The 19217-nt window shown below is 42.4% G+C and overlaps 2 protein-coding genes across 2 annotated transcripts in view; one reads left to right on the plus strand and one right to left on the minus strand.

The window, feature by feature from the left end:
* The window catches only part of rnf43 (ring finger protein 43), a 119491-nt gene extending 109958 nt beyond the window's left edge, over positions 1-9533 (plus strand). Inside the window, exons 4-9 of the mRNA XM_083781072.1 lie at positions 1-64; positions 734-835; positions 1761-1937; positions 2988-3090; positions 3175-4839; positions 5818-9533. The exon at positions 1-64 is cut by the window's left edge and continues 68 nt beyond it. Of these exons, the coding sequence (XP_083637198.1) occupies positions 1-64; positions 734-835; positions 1761-1937; positions 2988-3090; positions 3175-4839; positions 5818-5843 (2137 nt within the window). The 3' untranslated portion in view covers positions 5844-9533. The remainder of the gene's footprint in view (positions 65-733; positions 836-1760; positions 1938-2987; positions 3091-3174; positions 4840-5817) is intronic.
* A 1471-nt stretch (positions 9534-11004) lies between these two features.
* On the minus strand, positions 11005-17572 carry hpda (4-hydroxyphenylpyruvate dioxygenase a). The gene is made up of 12 exons (XM_083783774.1): positions 17510-17572; positions 16264-16368; positions 16127-16169; positions 15931-16013; positions 14952-15041; positions 14728-14834; positions 13733-13810; positions 13148-13310; positions 12620-12691; positions 12282-12404; positions 12043-12159; positions 11005-11264 (listed from the first exon to the last, which is right to left on the minus strand). The coding sequence occupies exons 2-12, from the start codon at positions 16342-16344 to the stop codon at positions 11151-11153; spliced, it is 1071 nt and encodes a 356-aa protein (XP_083639900.1). The 5' UTR covers positions 16345-16368; positions 17510-17572; the 3' UTR covers positions 11005-11150.
* Between the last annotated feature and the right edge of the window lie 1645 nt (positions 17573-19217).

The following is a 19217-nucleotide window of genomic DNA, read 5'->3' on the forward strand; positions in this document are numbered from 1 at the left end:
GAGCTTGGTGGAGCAGAACGAGGAAGCCAGAGTCCACATTGAGATCCTGATTGAACCTAAATGGGTAAGGCTAAATTCACCGGTTGGCGATATTAGGGCCTCCATAATGATAATATCACCATAATTAGATATATTGCAGTAGTGCGATATTCAATATATTGCAAGAGATTTTATCAACGATATATCGCGATATCTGTAACTGAAAAAAAATAATATATATATAAGGCTAAATCTGGAAATTCCAAAATCGGCATCAAGGCCCGCCAAAATACATTTTAGTCGACTAAATCAACTGTAAAAAAATAACTATAAAAGGCAAAAATCTGGAATGTATTTATTCCAAAATCTTACAAGATATTTTGTGTCACAAACTGGCCAATAAGTACATGAATTTTTCCAAACAGTAAAACACTGACTGCAACTTGTCCACAACTTGTCTGTCCACAACAATGGGTAGCCGCCTACTACTACTAGTACAACACACACACACACACACACACACAGACACACGCACATGCACACACACACACGCACACACCACCATTACCCAAGTGGCACCAGACCAGAAGAGTCACTGTTTCGTTTACCCATAGGAAAGGTTATTGCTCTGGAGTTGTGGTTTGTGCTTTGGCTCTTATCGTCTTGTTTCTTATCATCTTGTGGTGCTCATTGTGTTTATGTGTACCAAATGAACTAATCTCCATATGTGCTTCTTATCTGTCTCTTCCTCCAGCCCCATTATGATGTGGGTATTGTGCTCACCATAGTCCTGGCCATTGTGACCATTGTTCTGATCTTTGCTTTCCGCTACAAGTGCAAGTCCAACCGAACCTGGGTAAGTGAACACAGAGCATGAGGATTCAAATCCATAGCTTTGAGAAATCTGGACTGGAGAACTGAATTCACTCCTATTCTCGTGGTCGCTAAGTTGCTCTAATCCATTTCAAGGCCCATTATTTGTTCGCCATTTGAGCCACGGACCACCCAACACTATCGAATATTTTGTTGTCGTTGGGTGAGATTTTGTCCACAATTCCATGCTGTATTGATGCTGGTACCGTTATGAGAGATAACGTTGACCAAAATAACAATTCTTCTACATTCTCTATTTTGATGCGATGGTCGGTAGCCAAGCAGACACCCGGGAATAAAAAATAGTGTGTAAAAAATAATGTGGAATCTGAAAATATATCGTATCAGAAATAACTTTTGTTTAATTGAAAAATACTTTAAAAGCTAAACTACTCGTTTTCATAATAGCACAATTCCTCATCAGTTCAGAACAGACAGACACACACACACACACACACACACACACACACACACACACACTGTTTTGTATTTGTATTTTAAATTGAAAATATAGTATTAAATCTTGATTGCGTAAGAGTTGTTATTCTTTTTGCTGTCTAGCACAGTGGTTCCCAAACCTTTTCATGTCAAGGACCCCCACATTTACACTAATTAGCCCACGGGCCCCCATTTGAAAAAATATGCCCCATAAGAGAAGATTTTTACAGCTATAGCAGTGATTCTCAACCTGATTAATTTCAAGGACCCCTAGTTTGATATGCATTAGGCTACGGATTTCTATCTCTGAGACCCCCGATTTATATTGTAAAAATCAGACCCATAAGGGTCCATTTGGTTCCAAACTATCATTTAGCTGGGGACCCCCTGGAACTCCGTCGTGGACCCCTGGGGGTCTCTGGCCTAGTAAGGCATCTCTCTCATTCTGTTGGGCGTGCGTGTGTGTGCAGGACTCGGTCCATCAGCAGACGATGCGAGCCATCGGTCGCCTGGAGACCAAGACCTACGTCTCCCAGGGCTGTTCGGGAGGCTCACAGCGCCACCGTGGGGCCTGGGGGTCGTCTGCCAGCAGCTCCAACTCAAGCCCCGTCTGTGCCATCTGCCTGGAGGAGTTCCAGGACGGCCAGGTACAGTAGGAAGCGCTGGTGGAAAGTAACGGAGTACATTTACTTAACCGTGTACTTAACCGTGCCAAACGGTGTATATCTCGTGGGAAGGTATTAAGCCATCCACGAGAAATACGAGACTGGCGTGATATCATAGCATATCATTTTTGAATAGTTCAACTAGCTGGTCTACATTGACACGTTGTGAGCTTGTAGATTGGCTATTTTAACTATTCAAAAATGTGGTAGTTTAGGGGTTTAGTACTGTATGGACGAAAATAGAGCCCAGTGTGTTAAAAGGATCCCTGGCTAATAAGACAAGTATGCCTTAAAACATTATACTTGGACTCTATAACTAAAATAAAAACACCTTAAATATTTTATTGCTTTCATAAATAAAGAATATTTCACTCAATAGGAACTGCTCCCATCGCAGGTTGATGATGTCTTATGTCCATGTGTGATCCAGTCCCATGGAATATATGGAATGCACATGCTAATAAAAAGTATTTAAAATATTTATTTGATGCTCATAACTAACTTATATATTAACTAAGTATTACAGTTGTTTTTAACCCATTTTGACCTGAGATCAGATTCATACGAGGTTTCCGCCGGACACACACTGGTCTGATGAACCCATTCTGACCTGAGATCAGATTCTAAAAATGTCAGTCGTTCTTCGATTTTTCTATAATAGCAGACCTACAAGCTCGTATCGTGCCACTCGGTGGCGCGATATGAGCTTGTAGATCTGCTATTTTTCAATAGCTAAAGCATAACATGATGCTGACACCAAAATGGGTGCCCGGTCAGAATGGGTTAATTAGCATATGCATTCCATACATTCCATAGGACTAGAGTCTAGACCATTTGGAAATATGACATTTGCGACAGGAGAAGTTCCTATTGAGTGAAAGATTCTTTATTTATGAAATAAATAAAATATTGAAGGTGTTTTTTATTTTAGTTGGCAGAGGGCAAGTATAATGTGTTAAGGGCATATTTGTCTTCTTAGCCAGGGATCCTTTTAAATCATAGTTTTAACTGTGTCGTCGTCCCCCTTTACAGGATCTGAGGATCATCTCTTGTGCTCACGAGTTCCATAAGGACTGCGTAGACCCCTGGCTGCTGCAGCATCGCACCTGCCCCCTCTGCATGCACAACATCATGGGTAATAAGAAAACATCAAAAGAACTCTTGTATGAAGCATTATGTGGTGTTGTTGACTGAACTGTAACGCTGTGCTCCAACACAGGGTCAGAGCGCCAACCCCAGAGAAGCAGCAGACTCCAGCATACACCACCGGAGCACAGCCAGGGCTTCCTGCATCATCCCCAGCCTTACACTGGCCCACACGGCCACCCCTTCCCCCAGCATGCCATCCCCTTCTCCATGAGGCCCCACTACCCTCGCGGGCCGTCCGGGCCCTACCCCTCCCTGGGTCACTACAGTGGCTCCCCCCCCATGGACGCGCAGGCGTTGCGTTTTCTCTCCAACAGCAGAGGCCTCGGCCTCGGCTGTGGCTACCACCTGCCCGGTGGCGCCGAGGGCCCGGGGAGGCCCCACAGGATGGGCGGTAGCAGCTGCAGGAATTCCAGCCATCATTACGCGCCTCGCCGCTCCTGCCACGCGTACCGTTTGCCGTCTTGCCCGGCGGTGGCCCAGCGCAGCGCGTCCAGCTCGCGGCTGCACCACGCGGCTGCTTCCTCGTCCACTCCACAGGTGGCCCACGGCGGGCCGACGACGGCGGGCCACGTGGGCCGACTGGACGACGGCGGCAGCTGCTCGGGCGGCAGCTACCGCACTGAGCGCAGCGGCTACCTGGCGGACGGCCCCGCCAGCGACTCCAGCTCTGGGCCGTGCCACGGCTCGTCCAGCGACTCTGTGCTCAACTGCACCGACGTGTCCCTGCAAGGCGTCTACGGCAGCTGGTCCACCTTCCGTAGTTCCCTGAGCAGCGACTACGATCCGTTCGTGTATTACGGGCCGGGCTCTGGCGGTGGTGGCCACAGTCTGGAGGCGGGGGCCGGGGCCGGGGTGGCCGGGACGGGGGCCCAGGCCCGGCCCAGGTCTCTGGATTCCGTGGTGAACAGAGCGGGCTGCCCTGAAGAGCAGCCGCAGACTGTGTTTAGCCATGTTCATTACCACCGCCACAGACACCACCACTACGAGGAGGGGGGAGAGCCCGGCCAGGGCCCCGGCAGGGGCTCCGATGAGGAGCAGCAAGGGGCCACTGCTGCCCAAGCTCTGGACAAAGACTCGCCCTTATTATGCCCTCTCAAGCACAGCCCCTGCCACTGCCCCAATTCGGCAGACCCCTGCACGGACAGGCCCGGGGGCCCTGCGACAGAGGGCCAAGACCACCACGACCCCCCGGGACCCCCTCCTCCGGTCCTGGTGTCCCCGCCGGTCCCCTTACAGCTCCAGCCTCCGCCCCCCTGCTGCCACCAAGGCCTGCACGGAGGAGGACACGCCCCCCACCCCACACACAGGAGGACGAGCGGACGGCTGGGCGCGTGCATGCTGGACGCCGGCGGCCCTTCCGTTCGTTTCCACCAGAGCCTGGACCTGCAGGAGGACTGCAGCATCCACATCCACTACGGCGGCATGCAGGGTCCCCCCGGGGGCTACTGCTGCCCGCCGCCCCCCGACTTGCCCGTTCCCGTGCCCCTCATTCTGGACTCTGCGGCGGGCATGGAGGACTGGCCCTGCTGTGGGGGAGCCCACCACGTGGTGTGGAAGAAGCGCGTGCAGCAGTCTGCGCATTCGGAGCCACAGCTCCTGGGGCCAACGGCGGGGGATGGAGCTCCCTGCATGGACACTAGGCCTCCTCCCTGTCGCTTTCACCACAGCCCTGTCGCCGCCGGCCGCAACACGGACATTTGTTTATACTGCGAAACTTTACACCACAATAATCAGGGTGAGTGACTAACATTACATCACAATAATCAGGGTGAGTGACTAACATTACACCACAATAATCAGGGTGAGTGACTATCAGCGATTAACCCATTTAGGACTGACACCAGATTCTACAAATGTCTTCTAAATTATGACAGTTTTATGAAAAACCTCTGTTTCTATGTCGGTGGTTCTCAAACCATTTCATCCCCAGAAACAAAGATTTTAGTTAAAAACATTCGCTCTGAAAGACTATGGGCTATATATTGCGCCACCCCTTAACCCTTATCCCTAAACTAATTATTTTTACTATTTTAAAAAAAACCCTTTAAAATAGTTCAGCCGATCTACAAGCTCACAATGTCTCGATGTAGATCAGCTAGTTGAACTATTTTACAGGGTTTTTCAAAATAGTAAAAAATGGCAAAAAAGTTAGGGATAAGGGTGGCGCAAGATGGATATACAAAGAGTTGTGCCACATTTTCAAAAATAGGTTTTTTAGGTGCAATTCATGAGCTCAGAAAACTATAAAACATTGAGAGAAAAAAAGTTTAATGTCACGATCCCTTTAACTTTTATTTAACAGAAGTGGTCCCTAGACGCTAGCGAAAGCTTTTATTTAACAGAAGTTGTCCCTAGACGCTAGCGAAAGCTTTTATTTAAAAGAAGTTGTCCCTAGACGCTAGCGAAAGCTTTCATTTAACAGAAGTTGTCCCTAGACGCTAGCGAAAGCTTTTATTTAACAGAAGTTGTCCCTAGACGCTAGCGAAAGCTTTTATTTAACAGAAGTTGTCCCTAGACGCTAGCGAAAGCTTTTATTTAACAGAAGTTGTCCCTAGACGCTAGCGAAAGCTTTTATTTAACAGAAGTTGTCCCTAGACGCTAGCGAAAGCTTTTATTTAACAGAAGATGTCCCTAGACGCTAGGCTAGTGAAAGCTTCTGTATTGTGTTCTGTTTGTGTTCCTAATAATGTTGGTTTTTCCTGTGCTTCCTCAGGATCAGAAGAGGAGTCTGGTGTTTGAGATGTTTTTTTGTTTTTTTTCTATCCCCCAATGTCACGCTGCTACACAGGAGCCAGAATGGACAAGCCTATCACTGGCCATCTCTGTCATGTCTTCCAAATAATTCCACATTAATAACCTTATTTCAGGTTTTCCCCCAAATCCCTCCCAGGAATCAAAGCTCAGATGTTGATTTTTTTTAATTATATATATATATTAGCTAGATATATTAATCAGAGATAACATTCATACCAAAAATAATAAGTCTGATACAGTTTATTATTGAAACTCTGGGATAATACTACTACAGTATGTGCTGTATATAATTTATAATGTTATTGTTTTAGGGCTATATTGAATTTAGATATTTGGATACTGGGAGGTGCTCGGAAAACAGTTCATACATCACAAAGGGGAAAATGTGTTTTGTGAGTGTGTGTGTGCGTGTGTGTGTCTGTGCACGCATGCACGCACACACACACGCAATCTCGCATGCTTGTGTGCGCATGTGTTTCACCTTGTTTTAAGTCAATTATAGGAAGGCTATTCAATACCATGATATTGTATGTACCCATGCTCCTTGGCGACAACTAAAGAATGGTCCTTGCTGAAGCCTGATTTATACTTTGTTGTATGATGGCTCTGCTTGCTAAAAATAGACGATCTACAAGCTCACAACTTGTCACAGATGCAGCGCATTAGATCTGCTATTTTCGGTACGTGACTTCCATCGTATGACGGAGCATAAATGAGGCATTAGGGTCTTGAGTCCTGCGCGAGCGAGTTTCCATTTCTACGTCGCTCGCTCATTGACGAAGCAACTTTATTTATCTCGCAGGTACTAATTTTGCTTCCTTCCTAGTTATTTTTTTGTCTTCCTCTGCTGAGTTTTGATCTCAGCTGAGAGAAGGTTTTCTCTCACTCCTACCTCAACTCAAATTCCTAAACCATACCCTACAACACGTGGGGTCTTTAAAGGTACTGCTGTAGTCAATTGAACCTATAACCACGTAGCTCCCCTAGCCTCGGTAAAGAAGCATTCTTCTTGACTATGACTTGTCCAAATTGAAAGAATGGTTGTATATACCCTCAGCCCCTCAAGCAATGAGCATTCTCAGAGGTTGCTGAGCCTAGCATGGGCCTTGTATTCATTATTACATTAATGGCAGCTTATTTCATCTGAATTGTGTTTGAGTTTTTAGTCCGTAAATGTATCTTTTATGAACCAGTTTGACTGAATTATGTCATCATCATCATTATCATCACGTTGCCTTGCTCCTGTCACTTCTCTTGCCAATTGGGTACTTCTTATTATGTTTGACCTATACAGTAAGTGCTTTTCTTGAAGGGGCTCATTGGAGGAGGAGGAGGAGGAGGAGGAAGCCTTCCTTGTTATCCTCGTTCTTGCCTCCTTGCCCTCCAGTGCCCTTTCAACCTTACACTCACATGTCTTGTCCTTCAGAAAGGATATACTTTCCCCTACTTTCTTCCAGCCGCTAAAGCTCTGCAAGGTTGTTCTTGAACATTGCAGCCATAGACAAATACATAACGGTAGCAACGATACATGTGTAACATAACTGGAGTAAAGCCATGCTTGATAGACGTCACAGTACCTAAGCATCAACTAAACGCCTGTCTAATGAATGGTTGGTGTGGTCAGTTAAGCACTTTTCTGTGATTTCTGACTTCAGTGGGCAGACCCTGAGAAAGATCTCAGGAACAATCAAACACTGGAAAAGATTTTAAGAAATCATATACGTAATGACCCCTATTGGAGGAACTTTACCATGAATAAATGTAAAGGTATCTTTCCCCAATATTGCGGTTAATGCATTAAATTTAAGGAAAAGCCCACCTTACAGAATATGCCTTTTAATGATAATTAACAATTTCATAAATGGTTAGAAATGTGGGCAACTGCTCTTGTAAACAAAGAAACTTGAGAATCAAGGTTTAATTTGAATTGCCCAGTGGGAATGTTTCTAGGGTTCCCAATTAGCTACTCGGGAATATGGTCCTTAAATGTAGTCATAGCCAAGGAAATGGTTCCACTTAGCTCATGCGGTGACCAGAAAGGTGCCCTGCTGTTTTATAAATGAAGCTATTCCAAAATATTGACTTTACAAGATTCTTATTCGATTACAAAATTAAGTTGCAGCAGTTCTCGGCCATACGGAGAAATAAGCATATATGATTTCTGTGTCATGGTGGAATTTCCCTTAAAGGTTCAGCTAAAATGTGAAAGGAGACTTTTTTTTTATTACTTTCTCTGCAGTCAGACTGCAGGACATACAGCAGACATGGAGCTCTTGTGTATTGTATCAGAGCTGGTAGCACTTAACTTTCAAAAAGCTTACAGGATTCTTTTTTTTAGCTATTCAAGTAATCCTCTGTGTTACTTATATTCATAAGTTTGATTTTTATTTTGCCATCGTGCCATCGATAACACATGCGCCTTATTCATGCCGAACTCGCATCCTGATGAACTGAAGTACTTTTTCATGATCCAAAAATCAATGACTTAGCAATAATACTAAGCTCTTACTTATCTAACCAAAGAAACGCTTGAATACAGTGAAACTTACAGAAGTACTTGTCTCGTGCCTTAACGGTCCTCCTTCAACCCTTTCCCTGAATCTTAACCCATTTAGACCTGAGGCTGATTCTACAAAAATGTCTTCTAAAATCATGACTACATTTCTATATCAGTGGTGCTCAAACATTTTCGTGTCAAGGACCTCAAAAATGATATGTAATTGACAGCCGACCCATGCCGCAAAATATGCCCCCCCCCCCCCCCCCCCAGCAGCAAAACGTGCTGTGAAAGAATATATTATATTCAAAGATTTGCACAAATATAGCAGATCTACGAGCTTGTAGATCTGCTATTTTTGGTTAAAAGCTATAAGGTGACACAGACGCGTCCTCGGGTCTAAATGGGATCAATAAATGTTCAAGTGTAACTAATGACAGTGAGAATTGAGGACAATCATTACAGTAATTTGCCACTACAGCCCCTCGTGCTAATACCTCATGTTGAATGTGTACTCCAAATGCTCTCCGGCTAAAATCATCAGGTTTTTACTTTGTATATGTTATTATTCACTAAGCCAAGAATGTTCTGCTGGACAAAGCTGATAAATGACTGAATTACCAGCAGCACTTTGGCTTCAAAATATTAATATTAAATATTAATTTAAAAAAAACTAAACGAAAAAATAATTGATTTCAAGCCCACAACCATAATGCACATGAAAATAGCATTTGAATCATGTCCCGTGTAAGGTCTCTCTCTTTGTATTTTTTAAGTTTTGAAAGAATAATGAGCTGAAACTGCCTTTTTTTTGTTTGTTTGTTTTTCTAATAGAGTACAATCCCCTCCAGAAATGTCAGGGATCTGTCAGTATATTTTGGATACTTTGTGTACAAAAAAGAGAAAGACAAAAGCAGAAATGAAATAGTGTTGTATTTTATATATAATAGAACATTTCAATATGGTGACATGTCACTAATATATTTATTTACTAATATATTTATCCATTTTTTTTGGTCCAGGTCTGAAACGGTGGTTTCTGTATAGAATGTAACTATATGAAACGATAGTGCCATCACAGATGTTATCAACCTGGCTTCATTCCAATTATATGCAAATAAATTATTTTGAAATAAATCCTGGGTGCTGATCTTTTTTTATTTCACTGTAATATAATCTAGTTTCTCCTGCCCACTGATGTAGGTTTGAGACTGGAGTCTCACTTCTTCTGCCTCGCTTGGAAGTTGTTATATGGTAAGCCCCATTTTATTCTTCAGCTATAAAAAAATTAAATCGCACCATAATGTGAAGTGAGCGGCGCCTTTGGAGTCGAGCACAGTTGATTTATTAAGCATGAGGGTTGTAATGGCCCCTCCTTCCTGGCCTGTGTTTGTGTGTGTGTGTGTGTGACCTGACTCCCAATCAGCATCAGTTGCAGGTAGTGATGCATCGATGTATCGGGCCACATATCGGTATCGGACGATATTGCTGTCAATATCGTTATCGGCAAATTACACTGACATTAACCAATGGCAGTAGCCGATATTTATCTGTTGGTAATAAGCATACATTTTGGCATGCGTTTGCTATGTTGGTGTGTTGGTTATCTGCAGTCTACCAAGCTGTAGATTCTGAACACGTATTTCTTGTATTGAAAATGTATTAGTTTCCCTGGCACAAAAGGGGGAAATAAAAACGAAATAAACAAAGGTATCAGCTATCGGCTAAATTGTTATTTTAATCATCAGTATCAGCCAAAAGTTTCCATATGGGTGCATCCCTAGTTGCAGGGGTCAATAGGTCATACTCGGACATACAGACCGACACACTCCGTCACTTAAAGGAGCGCTTTGCACCGCTCAAAAGTAGCCAACCTACAAGCTCACACAATGCATCTCGTTGTGAGCTTGTAGATCTATTTGCAAAAAATGAAGTTACACTACTCATTCTGGATGAACAGCTAATGAAATACTGTACAGTATAGTCAGTGTCCTACCTTGTATTTCCAGTGGTGGAAAGTAACTAAGTACATTTAGTTAAATACAATTTTGTGGTATTTGTACTTTATTGAGTATTAAATACTTTTAGTTCTACTCCACTACATCTCAGAGGCAAGGGGGGGGAGCTGGGGCATTTGCCAAGGTGTTACTTGTTATTCAGATACTCTGCTGTCTGGAAGAACCCACCTAACTCCAAAATGTTATCCATTTTTCAAGTAATGAAGAAAACCTTATGTTTTGAAAACAAAGCAATACTGCCGCATCAAAGTTGTTGTAACTTTATATGTTGTCAATTACTTGCAGGGGGGGGGGGTGGAGGTGGTGGAGTTAGTTGCTTTAGCAGACAGTTTGAGGGTCCAATGGAGTTAAGAGGTTTTGTCCCAAGCGCTTTTTACTACTTTTCATTGGTTCAATATTTTCGAAACAACACACAGACGTAAAGGGTGTTCAATAGCACTGATTTATGGAAAAAAGAAAAAATCTAAAACCTCTAAAATGGAGTTAGGAGGTTTCCTCCCGACAGCAATGACATTTTAATTCTATTCAGATTCCCTGAATAGAATAGAGTTCCTCTGCTGGACACTTCTTTTCAGTAGCAAAGCAGTAGAATTAGCATTAGGCTAATCAGTGAATAAAACCTGCAGGGAAAAACATGCATTTTCCAGAAAACCTTCAGGAAAAGGATCGGTAAAATATCAGGAAAGCGTAAAAACATCTGTATATTGTATCTATCAAAGAATGCCATAGTGTGTGCTTTACATAATTGTGTAAGTGTGATTTTGTAAGGTTGGAGGATCAGTAGAAGGCTTTGGGCTGTCCCTCTGGAGTCAGCACAGTGAGGTTGCCCCTGGCATCCTGGTCCTTTTCGATGGCCTCAAACAGGGACTTGAAGTTTCCTGCCCCGAAGCCCTGGAGAGACAGAACAGACAGACACAGACGGATGGCTAATTACTGAGAAGATCTACCGTCTTCTGTGTCGTTTGTTACAGTTCTGGCATCTTCTCACATGCACTCACCATTCAGAATGGTGGACTTCTTTGATGTCGGTTTGCAAGCAGTTTAATACATTATTCTCAAAGGGTTTTGGGTTCATCCAGTCCCACTTTGACAGAGAATTGCCCTCAACGTGAAGCTCCCAAATTAATCATGTAAATATTTTCATAGTTAATCAGCCGATCGAGTGTTGGCGGTTGCTCCCAGATGTCCTTTGGTGTGGTTCACAGTCAGCGTCTCACTTACAGACACTGTATCCACATCACTAGACTCGGTAAAATGCCAGAGAATGACATGGGGAGCCTGTTCTGACAGGTAGAGTAGGGGGGCTAAGGTGTTATAAATTAAGTGCCAAAGGGTGCAACTCAATCCAAAAGATCCCCTTTGCTGTGTAAAGCAGTGGGGCCTTTTAATCTGCATCTGTGATAGATTTACTGGGCTTTTCCAAACGGGCTACTGTTGTGTTCACACTGGGTGGGAGCAGTAAGCAGGTGTTAAGGCTGTTCCATGTTAAGGTATTTAATGGAGGTGGGGGGAAATAAATGGCGTCTACTGCCCTGTAAATCTTGTCGCCTCTTATTGAGGTGTTGAACTGAAGACAAGAGACATGAAGGCCTGAAGTGTATGTTTCCGATGCCTTACCTCCCGGTATCTTCGGCCAGGTATTCATAATGTTTTTTCCTTGTATACTTACAAAGTGGTTGTTCCGCTGAATGACTTCCAAGAAGAGAGTGGGTCTGTCTTGCATAGGCTTGGTGAAGATTTGGAGAAGGTAGCCATTGTCATCGAAGTCCACTAAAATTTTCAATTCCTTTTAGACGGAAGAAAACAAGATGGCAGCATTATTGATGATATTTGTGGAACCCCAAAAGCAAAAAGGGAAAAAAACAATTTGAGTTTGAATCGACAGTGAGGAAATAAGTGTTCCTATACCTGTAAACGGTCAAGGTCTTCTTTCACCTTGATCTTGGCGGTCTTGAGTTTCTCCCGCAGGCTGTCGTAGTACGTGTCAGGGGCTGCGAGAAAATCCATCCCCCGGGCACGCAGGTTCACTATCTGTTTTAAAGCGAAACAGAAGAAAGCAAAGATCTAAAACCTGCCTTTACTTGCCGAGGTTCGGGAGGACATCTGAAGACGAGGCCGACAGGAATTCCAATGCTTTTTAAAGTGCAGTCTGTCGATTACATCGTATTCCCTAGGCAATTTTTAAATGCTAATCAAAACGAATGTTAAAATCATAAAATGCTAATGTGAAATTAATGTTAACTTACAGCCTGGATGATGTTGGAAGTGTTGAGGGCGATGTGCTGAACGCCCGGCCCTCCATTGTAGTCCACATATTCCTGTGTAAAGTCAGGCGAAGAACAACTGAATTGTTGACATAATTGCAAGCAAAATAAACGGGGATCATCAATATATGCAAAGACTTGCGCTTATCTGTGGCAAATTCTTTATTTTCTGTTTTACACACACACACACACACACACACACACACACCATTATAATCTTATTTTGATCATCATACCCATTACTGAATGTCAAGTGTTTTCTTTAGAATATGTATAACTCTTATATTTACTACGACACTATGGCATATTAGGAGTCCAACTAGTACTATAGTGGTTCTGAAATGTTGTATTTATTAACTCTGAGAGTGTTCAAATGAATGATTTTGAACACCCCAAAGTTACATGGTCATTCAGGGCTAGCTCTTGACAAAATCCCAAGCAAGCATAGTGATGACCCCTGAAAATAAAAGATGAGTGAGTGTGGCACAGTGTGGTTGTTGGAGGTCAGACCTGGATTTGTGATTTCTTATTCCCAGGCGCAGGCTCGTTGATGGGCATTTTGATGGTCTCCTCGTAGTTGGTCACCACAATGGACCTCAGAGCGCTGTACTGTGTGTGCATCTGCTTGTCATCTATCGACCAGAACCGGTGGAACATTAAGCACTTCTGATACCTGGATTGGTGGACAGAAACGGACACGTTCAAGTATTGATCATATAGACTAAACAAATAAAAGTTGGAAGTATATCGTTCGGGAGGAAACCACCTAACCTAATTTTTGAGGTTTTTGATTATTATTATTATTTATTTATTTTGCATAAATCAGTGCTATTGAACACCCTTTACCTCTGTGTGTTTAGAAAATATTGAACCAATGGAAAGTATTACACAAGCGCTTCAGACAAAACCTCTTAAAAAATCAGTTTATTCCCACACAGTTAATACTACAAGTAATGAAATATGCGCTATGTGTGGGCCTAGTATAAAGATCCACCTTATTTGGCTTCATCTTGCAGTGGTGTTTATTTGTCCTTTTGCCCCAATGTGTCTGTTATACGTGTGTATAGCCTACAGAGCCCCCTGACAGCCTCTTACCAGTCCGATGTTGGCTCCATTTCATCATCTGGCTGATTTCCCACAATGTGATCAATAAAGCTCAGATGTACTTTCGGACTACACAGAAAAGGAGAAAAAACATTTGATCAAGTTTTCCATGAACTACTGTAGTTAAGCGTACATTCGTGCTAGGGGAAGCTATAGCAGTTTGGCCTTTATTCTGTATCCAGTATATCAGGGGTGGGAAACTTTGACGATGGAGAGCGCCGCTATATTTCCGCACTCACTCCAGAGGGCCACATTGCATATTACTGTCGTAGCAAAAATTGAATTGGAATCCTGAAAAGTTAAAATTGTATTTCATTTCAAATGCCTTTAATTATTGTTATGTTAACTTTATGAACTAAATGCAAATACATTGGACATAAAAAAGACATTAACATTTTAAAGCCCAAACCACACAAAATGGTCGGGTCGGGACAAAACGGTTTTAAAGGTCAACCACACGAATGCGACTCATGAAGCTGTCAGCCTGCCCCCCCATGGGCCCATAGCCTATGTGTCCATAGGCCGCATGTAGCCCCCGGGCCGCCAGTTGCCCATGTACAGTATGCAGTAGTATATGATAGGTAGAAAATAGGGGTGCACGATTATGAAATTATGACCGATATCCGATCTCTGATTATTTGCAGGGTCATATCTGCCGATACTGATTATGACCGATTCCGATATTATACAGAGGACCACAATGGAAACAAGCCTAGGCCCTATAGGGGCTTGGCCCAAAGCCTGTTAAAAAAGTATTCAATGTATAAATAAATAGCATATACTGTACTCTTTTCCATGTGTCTGTTTTCACTACTGAATGAGATGAATACACAAATTAAATGTAGATTTTTTTTCTTTCTTTTTTTCTTGGTGATTATATAATCTGTATTATTTTTAAACTGTTCCGATACCGATATGGCCGATTCCGATTATGCTGACGATTAATCGTGCATCCCTAGTAAAAGAAAATACACAAATGCACTCACAGTGTGGGTAGCAGGGCATCCTTGCACATGGGCTTGTTGTAGCCTGGTAAAAAAAGGCCTTTGTAGGGTCCAAGGTACTCGATTAATGTATGTGTGGTGTCTCCATACTGTGAGGACAAATGATTGGAGCAATTGTCATTCATTTTAATTTATGCATTTGTACACTCGGAACACTCTGCATTTCACAGTATGGTCAGTATGTGTGCCTTTCACTCTTCACTCACTGTTTGAAGCACAGCGTACTTGATTTTCCCATGGCTGTCTTGATCCACCCATGGCTCTTTGATGACTACAGCCCCTCGCTCCTTAGCAGTCTGTTGACATTAATGTAGTTAGAAGACAACACAATATAACAAGTCAAGATAATGCCTCTGGCTCTTGACAGCCATCCAGTGGCTGAAAATAAAATGTGACATTTCCAATTCTCACAGGCAGATTTCTTCTGGATGTGTGATGCCTATAGCTACAGGTCTCTGTCAAAGATCAAAGATTATATCTATGTTGTGAACCTACGGGTATAGGGCTGCATGTCTAGCATAGAAAGAGGGCAACGTTCATATGAACCATTTAACGTCCTTAAACGTGTAAGTGATTTAATGAAGTGGTAAATAGCACTATATTCTGATAGTAATCAATGCTATTGTCAATGCTAGTGTTTCTTCAGTTACAGGGGTCTCCCCGTCTCTCCAGCTAATAAACAACTGTACAGTTTCAGGTTGGGATACCAATTCAGGATAAACAAACGAGATTGGAAGAAAAAGAGCAGAAACAAACTATAGTATCGAAGCTGATAAATGGGTACTCTCTCCTGACTGGATGAAATTGGCAACTCACCAGGAAATTTATTTTATGTTTCTGTTTAACAATAAACTTTTTGTTTTAACAAAAAGTTATCATAGTTAACACTACCTTGATGCATGATCTCTCATGAGACCTGCATGCATGTTTATCCATATTCCATATTCCATATTGTCTTGGACTGTCAGGCATGTGTGCTCATGTATACAAATGCACACCAAGTACACACACTTAAATGCACTTAAACACACCCATGGAGACACACGCAAGCCAAGCCAATTTAGTTACAAAAACCACTGGAGTAAGTAGTTGTTGGATCAACAGCTTGAGAATATGTACAGTTTTCGTCATAGGCCTACTCGTACGTTAAGGCAGAAGAAGTTTCTTCCGGTGTTACGGCCTTACCTTGACCAAGAAGTCACAGTCTTCCACTTGGAAGGCGATGTCTTTGACCCCATCCCCATGCTTGATCAAATGTTCTCCAAATTCTGAGGGAAAACAAAGCTACGTTGAAACATGTTGCTTATAAGAACAGGGGTGTTATCTTGTCTTTAGTAGAATGTTGCATAGTCAAAATAACTTCAAAAGAAAGACTACTTGCCTTCATTTCCTGGATTCAGGGGAGATTCAAATTCAAATAGGATCTGTGAAGTGACATTTATGGGAATGTTAAATTAGGGATATAGGTCTTATCTGATTATTTGATTTAACGTCACCCTGTGATGTAAAAATGTATACCTTATCTTGTCTGATGACATGGCACACCGATTCTCGGCTGCCCGTCTCTAAACCCTTGTAGGCGAAGTGCTCAAATCCCATTTTGTCACAGTAGAATCCAGCTGCCTATGACATAATTTTAATGTTTTAATTCTGAAGTGAATTTCCAGTATGTTTGGACCAGAGGGAATAGTAGTTAGATGACACATCTCAAGCTAACTGTGAAGCCTACTTACACACTTACAATCTATTGTATATACCATTGGTTCTCAAAGTGGGGTCCAGGAGTCCTTGAGGGAGTTCCAGTGGGTCCCCAGCTAAATTATATAGTTAGGAACCAAATGGACCCTTATGGGTCTGTAAGAGAGTACAAATGTAACCAAATGGACCCGTTGGTTTTACAATATAAATAAAAAATGCCATTAAATGGGGGTCCGTAGCCTAATGCATATCACACTGGCGGTCCTTTAAATTAAAATGGTTGAGAATACCTGCTAGAGCCATACATCTTCTCTTATGGGGGTCCCTGGCATATCTCTTCAAATGGGGTTGTCAATTTGGGGGTCCTTGACATGAAAAGGTTTGAGAACCACTAGTATATTTTCACCAAATGTTTATCCATTTTGACAATATTCTTTATTATAACATGCTCTGAATAGAGCCTAGGGAACCCTAGTCTAGGGTTCATGTGGTCAGAAAAGGTGAGAGGCTGGAGATTGCAGAGTGTGTTGACCTGCCTGTGTGCCTCGTCAACATCTGAATGAACTAGGTGAACCTTTAAAATAGGAATCTTATTTACTCTGTAAAGAACTGCCCATTGAGTGTTAAAAAATGTCAAAGAAAATCAGATGAATTGTCAGCATTTGCATTCGCAAAGTTCTCACATTCTGTATGGTTTGCTAAAATACCTTGATGGCTATAATAGAGTCTTCCTCCCAAGGTTATTATTTAGTTAGTTAGTTATAGTTAACTAAAACTAACGGAAATAGTCAAACTAAAATTAGAAAAACATAACTAAATGAAACCGTATTGTGTTTACAAAACTAAAACCCGCTCTAAGAATTACTATACAACTAATTGAATTAGAATAACTATAATGAAAAATCACATCAAATAAATCAATTAAAAAAAAACTATTTATAACCTCCTAATATTATTTGATATAATGAAGAATCATATGTTTGTTGAATTTGATGTAATTGCAATATGACCAGTGTTAAACAGCTTGTAAGAATCTTCGTTTTAGCTTCTGTGTTTGGATACTGACCTGTTTGGCATTGCCAACCCAGAAGGTCACATGATGAAACCTGAGAAACTTTCCCCTTGGGGGCTAGAGAGAAATTTAAAATAGAAATGTAGAAATGTTAATTTTATATGAACTTAGTAGTACTTTAATTTCCTCATTTAGAATTGTGTCTATATCTATCATGACGTAACATTCTTCACCACATAATGATACTGTGAGACATTATACCACACGCTGCTGCCAAAAACATTATCTTACCTTCTCTCCTTTATCTGTGTAGGTAGTCTGAGAAAAATAAGAAAAAATAATTATACATTTTCACGCTACCTCAAACTACAGTTCTAAAAAATCTTAAATAATTGAGTGTCGCCTTCTGTGCCTGCAATAAATAATAATGATTTCCTCACTCACACCATCATGACAACATGTTATTTATGTCCTACAACTGAGCTCCTTATAGCATTATTGGCTGGAATATAATGGCTTCTTACCATGCTATATTTTGTGGATCGCCAGCCGTTCACTAGAAGACCAAAATCACTGTCTATACCCAAATGATCTACAGATAAGTACTGTCATGAGAACCAATTATGATTGGTTTTCAGGGTCAACACCCCCCGTCCGCCTACTACCTTTCCTGCATCACGATTCAAAGCGCACTGACAATTGCAAGTGTTTGCCAGGATTTGTCATCTCTGTCAAGTATTGATCCATCCTCCTGTGTTTCAGTTGACAGTCCTTTGAAGCTCGTAGCAGTCATCTACAACCAAAATGAATGGCATACAGTAAACATTAACCTTTTAGCTGTCCAAAATGGGGAAATGGTTCAGCTTACTGATTAAGCAGGTTAGTGGTGCTATACTGTATGCGTCTCCTGCACACAGTAGGGCACACAATATGGGCTACACACTAAATAGGTTAAGGCCTATATTCATGGTCCAGTTTTCGGTGAAGAGGTGGTTAGAGAGATGTGTTGTGTGAGCGGTGACCACAACACACGTACGGCGTGACGTCATGTTGTAGTTTTCGGTGGTCACCTCTTCACCGAAAACTGGACTATGAATAGGCCTTTAGTACAGTGGTTCCCAAAGTGGGGTCAGGGGATCCCCATGGGGGTCCTTGAGGGAGTTCCAGGGGGTCCCCAACTAAATGATAGTTAGGAACCAAATGGACCCTTATGGGTCTGTCATTTTTTGTTAGACTCGGCGAGATGTCCGATGACTTCGAGTTTGGCGATGGTAAGGCCCTCGACGTTGAGTTGGAGGCTTAGAGCACCTCTTTCGACAGAGGGGGTATCTGCCAGTCCTGAAGAGGATGTTCTCTGCCTTGGTCGTGACCTTGTCTTGAACCTTGGTCTGTCGGCTCAATGATTCTTTGGCGACATTAGTTTCGTGAGTTGGTCTTGTACCATTTCTCACTACTCACAGGAGAGGCCACGTGAAGGCTGTCGTCTTCTCCCCCACGGCTATGCGGATGACTTCATTGGCATACGTACTTTGCTCAGCCAATCAAATCATGGCTATGGGGTGCTCGGCCAATCAAATCATCAAAAAGAACATATAGGAAAGTGCAACTCAAGTCTGTTTCACTCAGTATAGAGGGTCTAAGACAAATGGTTAAACTGAAGTGATATTGATACATTCCAAGTATTCTGCGGCACCCCTGGACTTGCGTCACAGCACCCATAGCAGGGTGCCAGCTAGGGCACCCACTTTGAGAAAGCCTGAAT

Source organism: Protomyctophum parallelum (genome assembly GCF_964188405.1).
Source record: "Protomyctophum parallelum genome assembly, chromosome: 1".
Taxonomy (NCBI): domain Eukaryota; kingdom Metazoa; phylum Chordata; class Actinopteri; order Myctophiformes; family Myctophidae; genus Protomyctophum; species Protomyctophum parallelum.

Excerpts from the sequence above, each read along its gene's own strand:
- hpda (XM_083783774.1), bottom strand. The coding sequence starts at position 16,344 with ATGGGATTTGAGCACTTCGCCTACAAGGGTTTAGAGACGGGCAGCCGA. Across the intron at positions 16,014-16,126 it reads CCTGAATCCAGGAAATGAAG|AATTTGGAGAACATTTGATC; the intron begins GCAAGTAGTCTT and ends GTTTTCCCTCAG. Across the intron at positions 14,835-14,951 it reads AGTACGCTGTGCTTCAAACA|TATGGAGACACCACACATAC; the intron begins GTGAGTGAAGAG and ends TTGTCCTCACAG.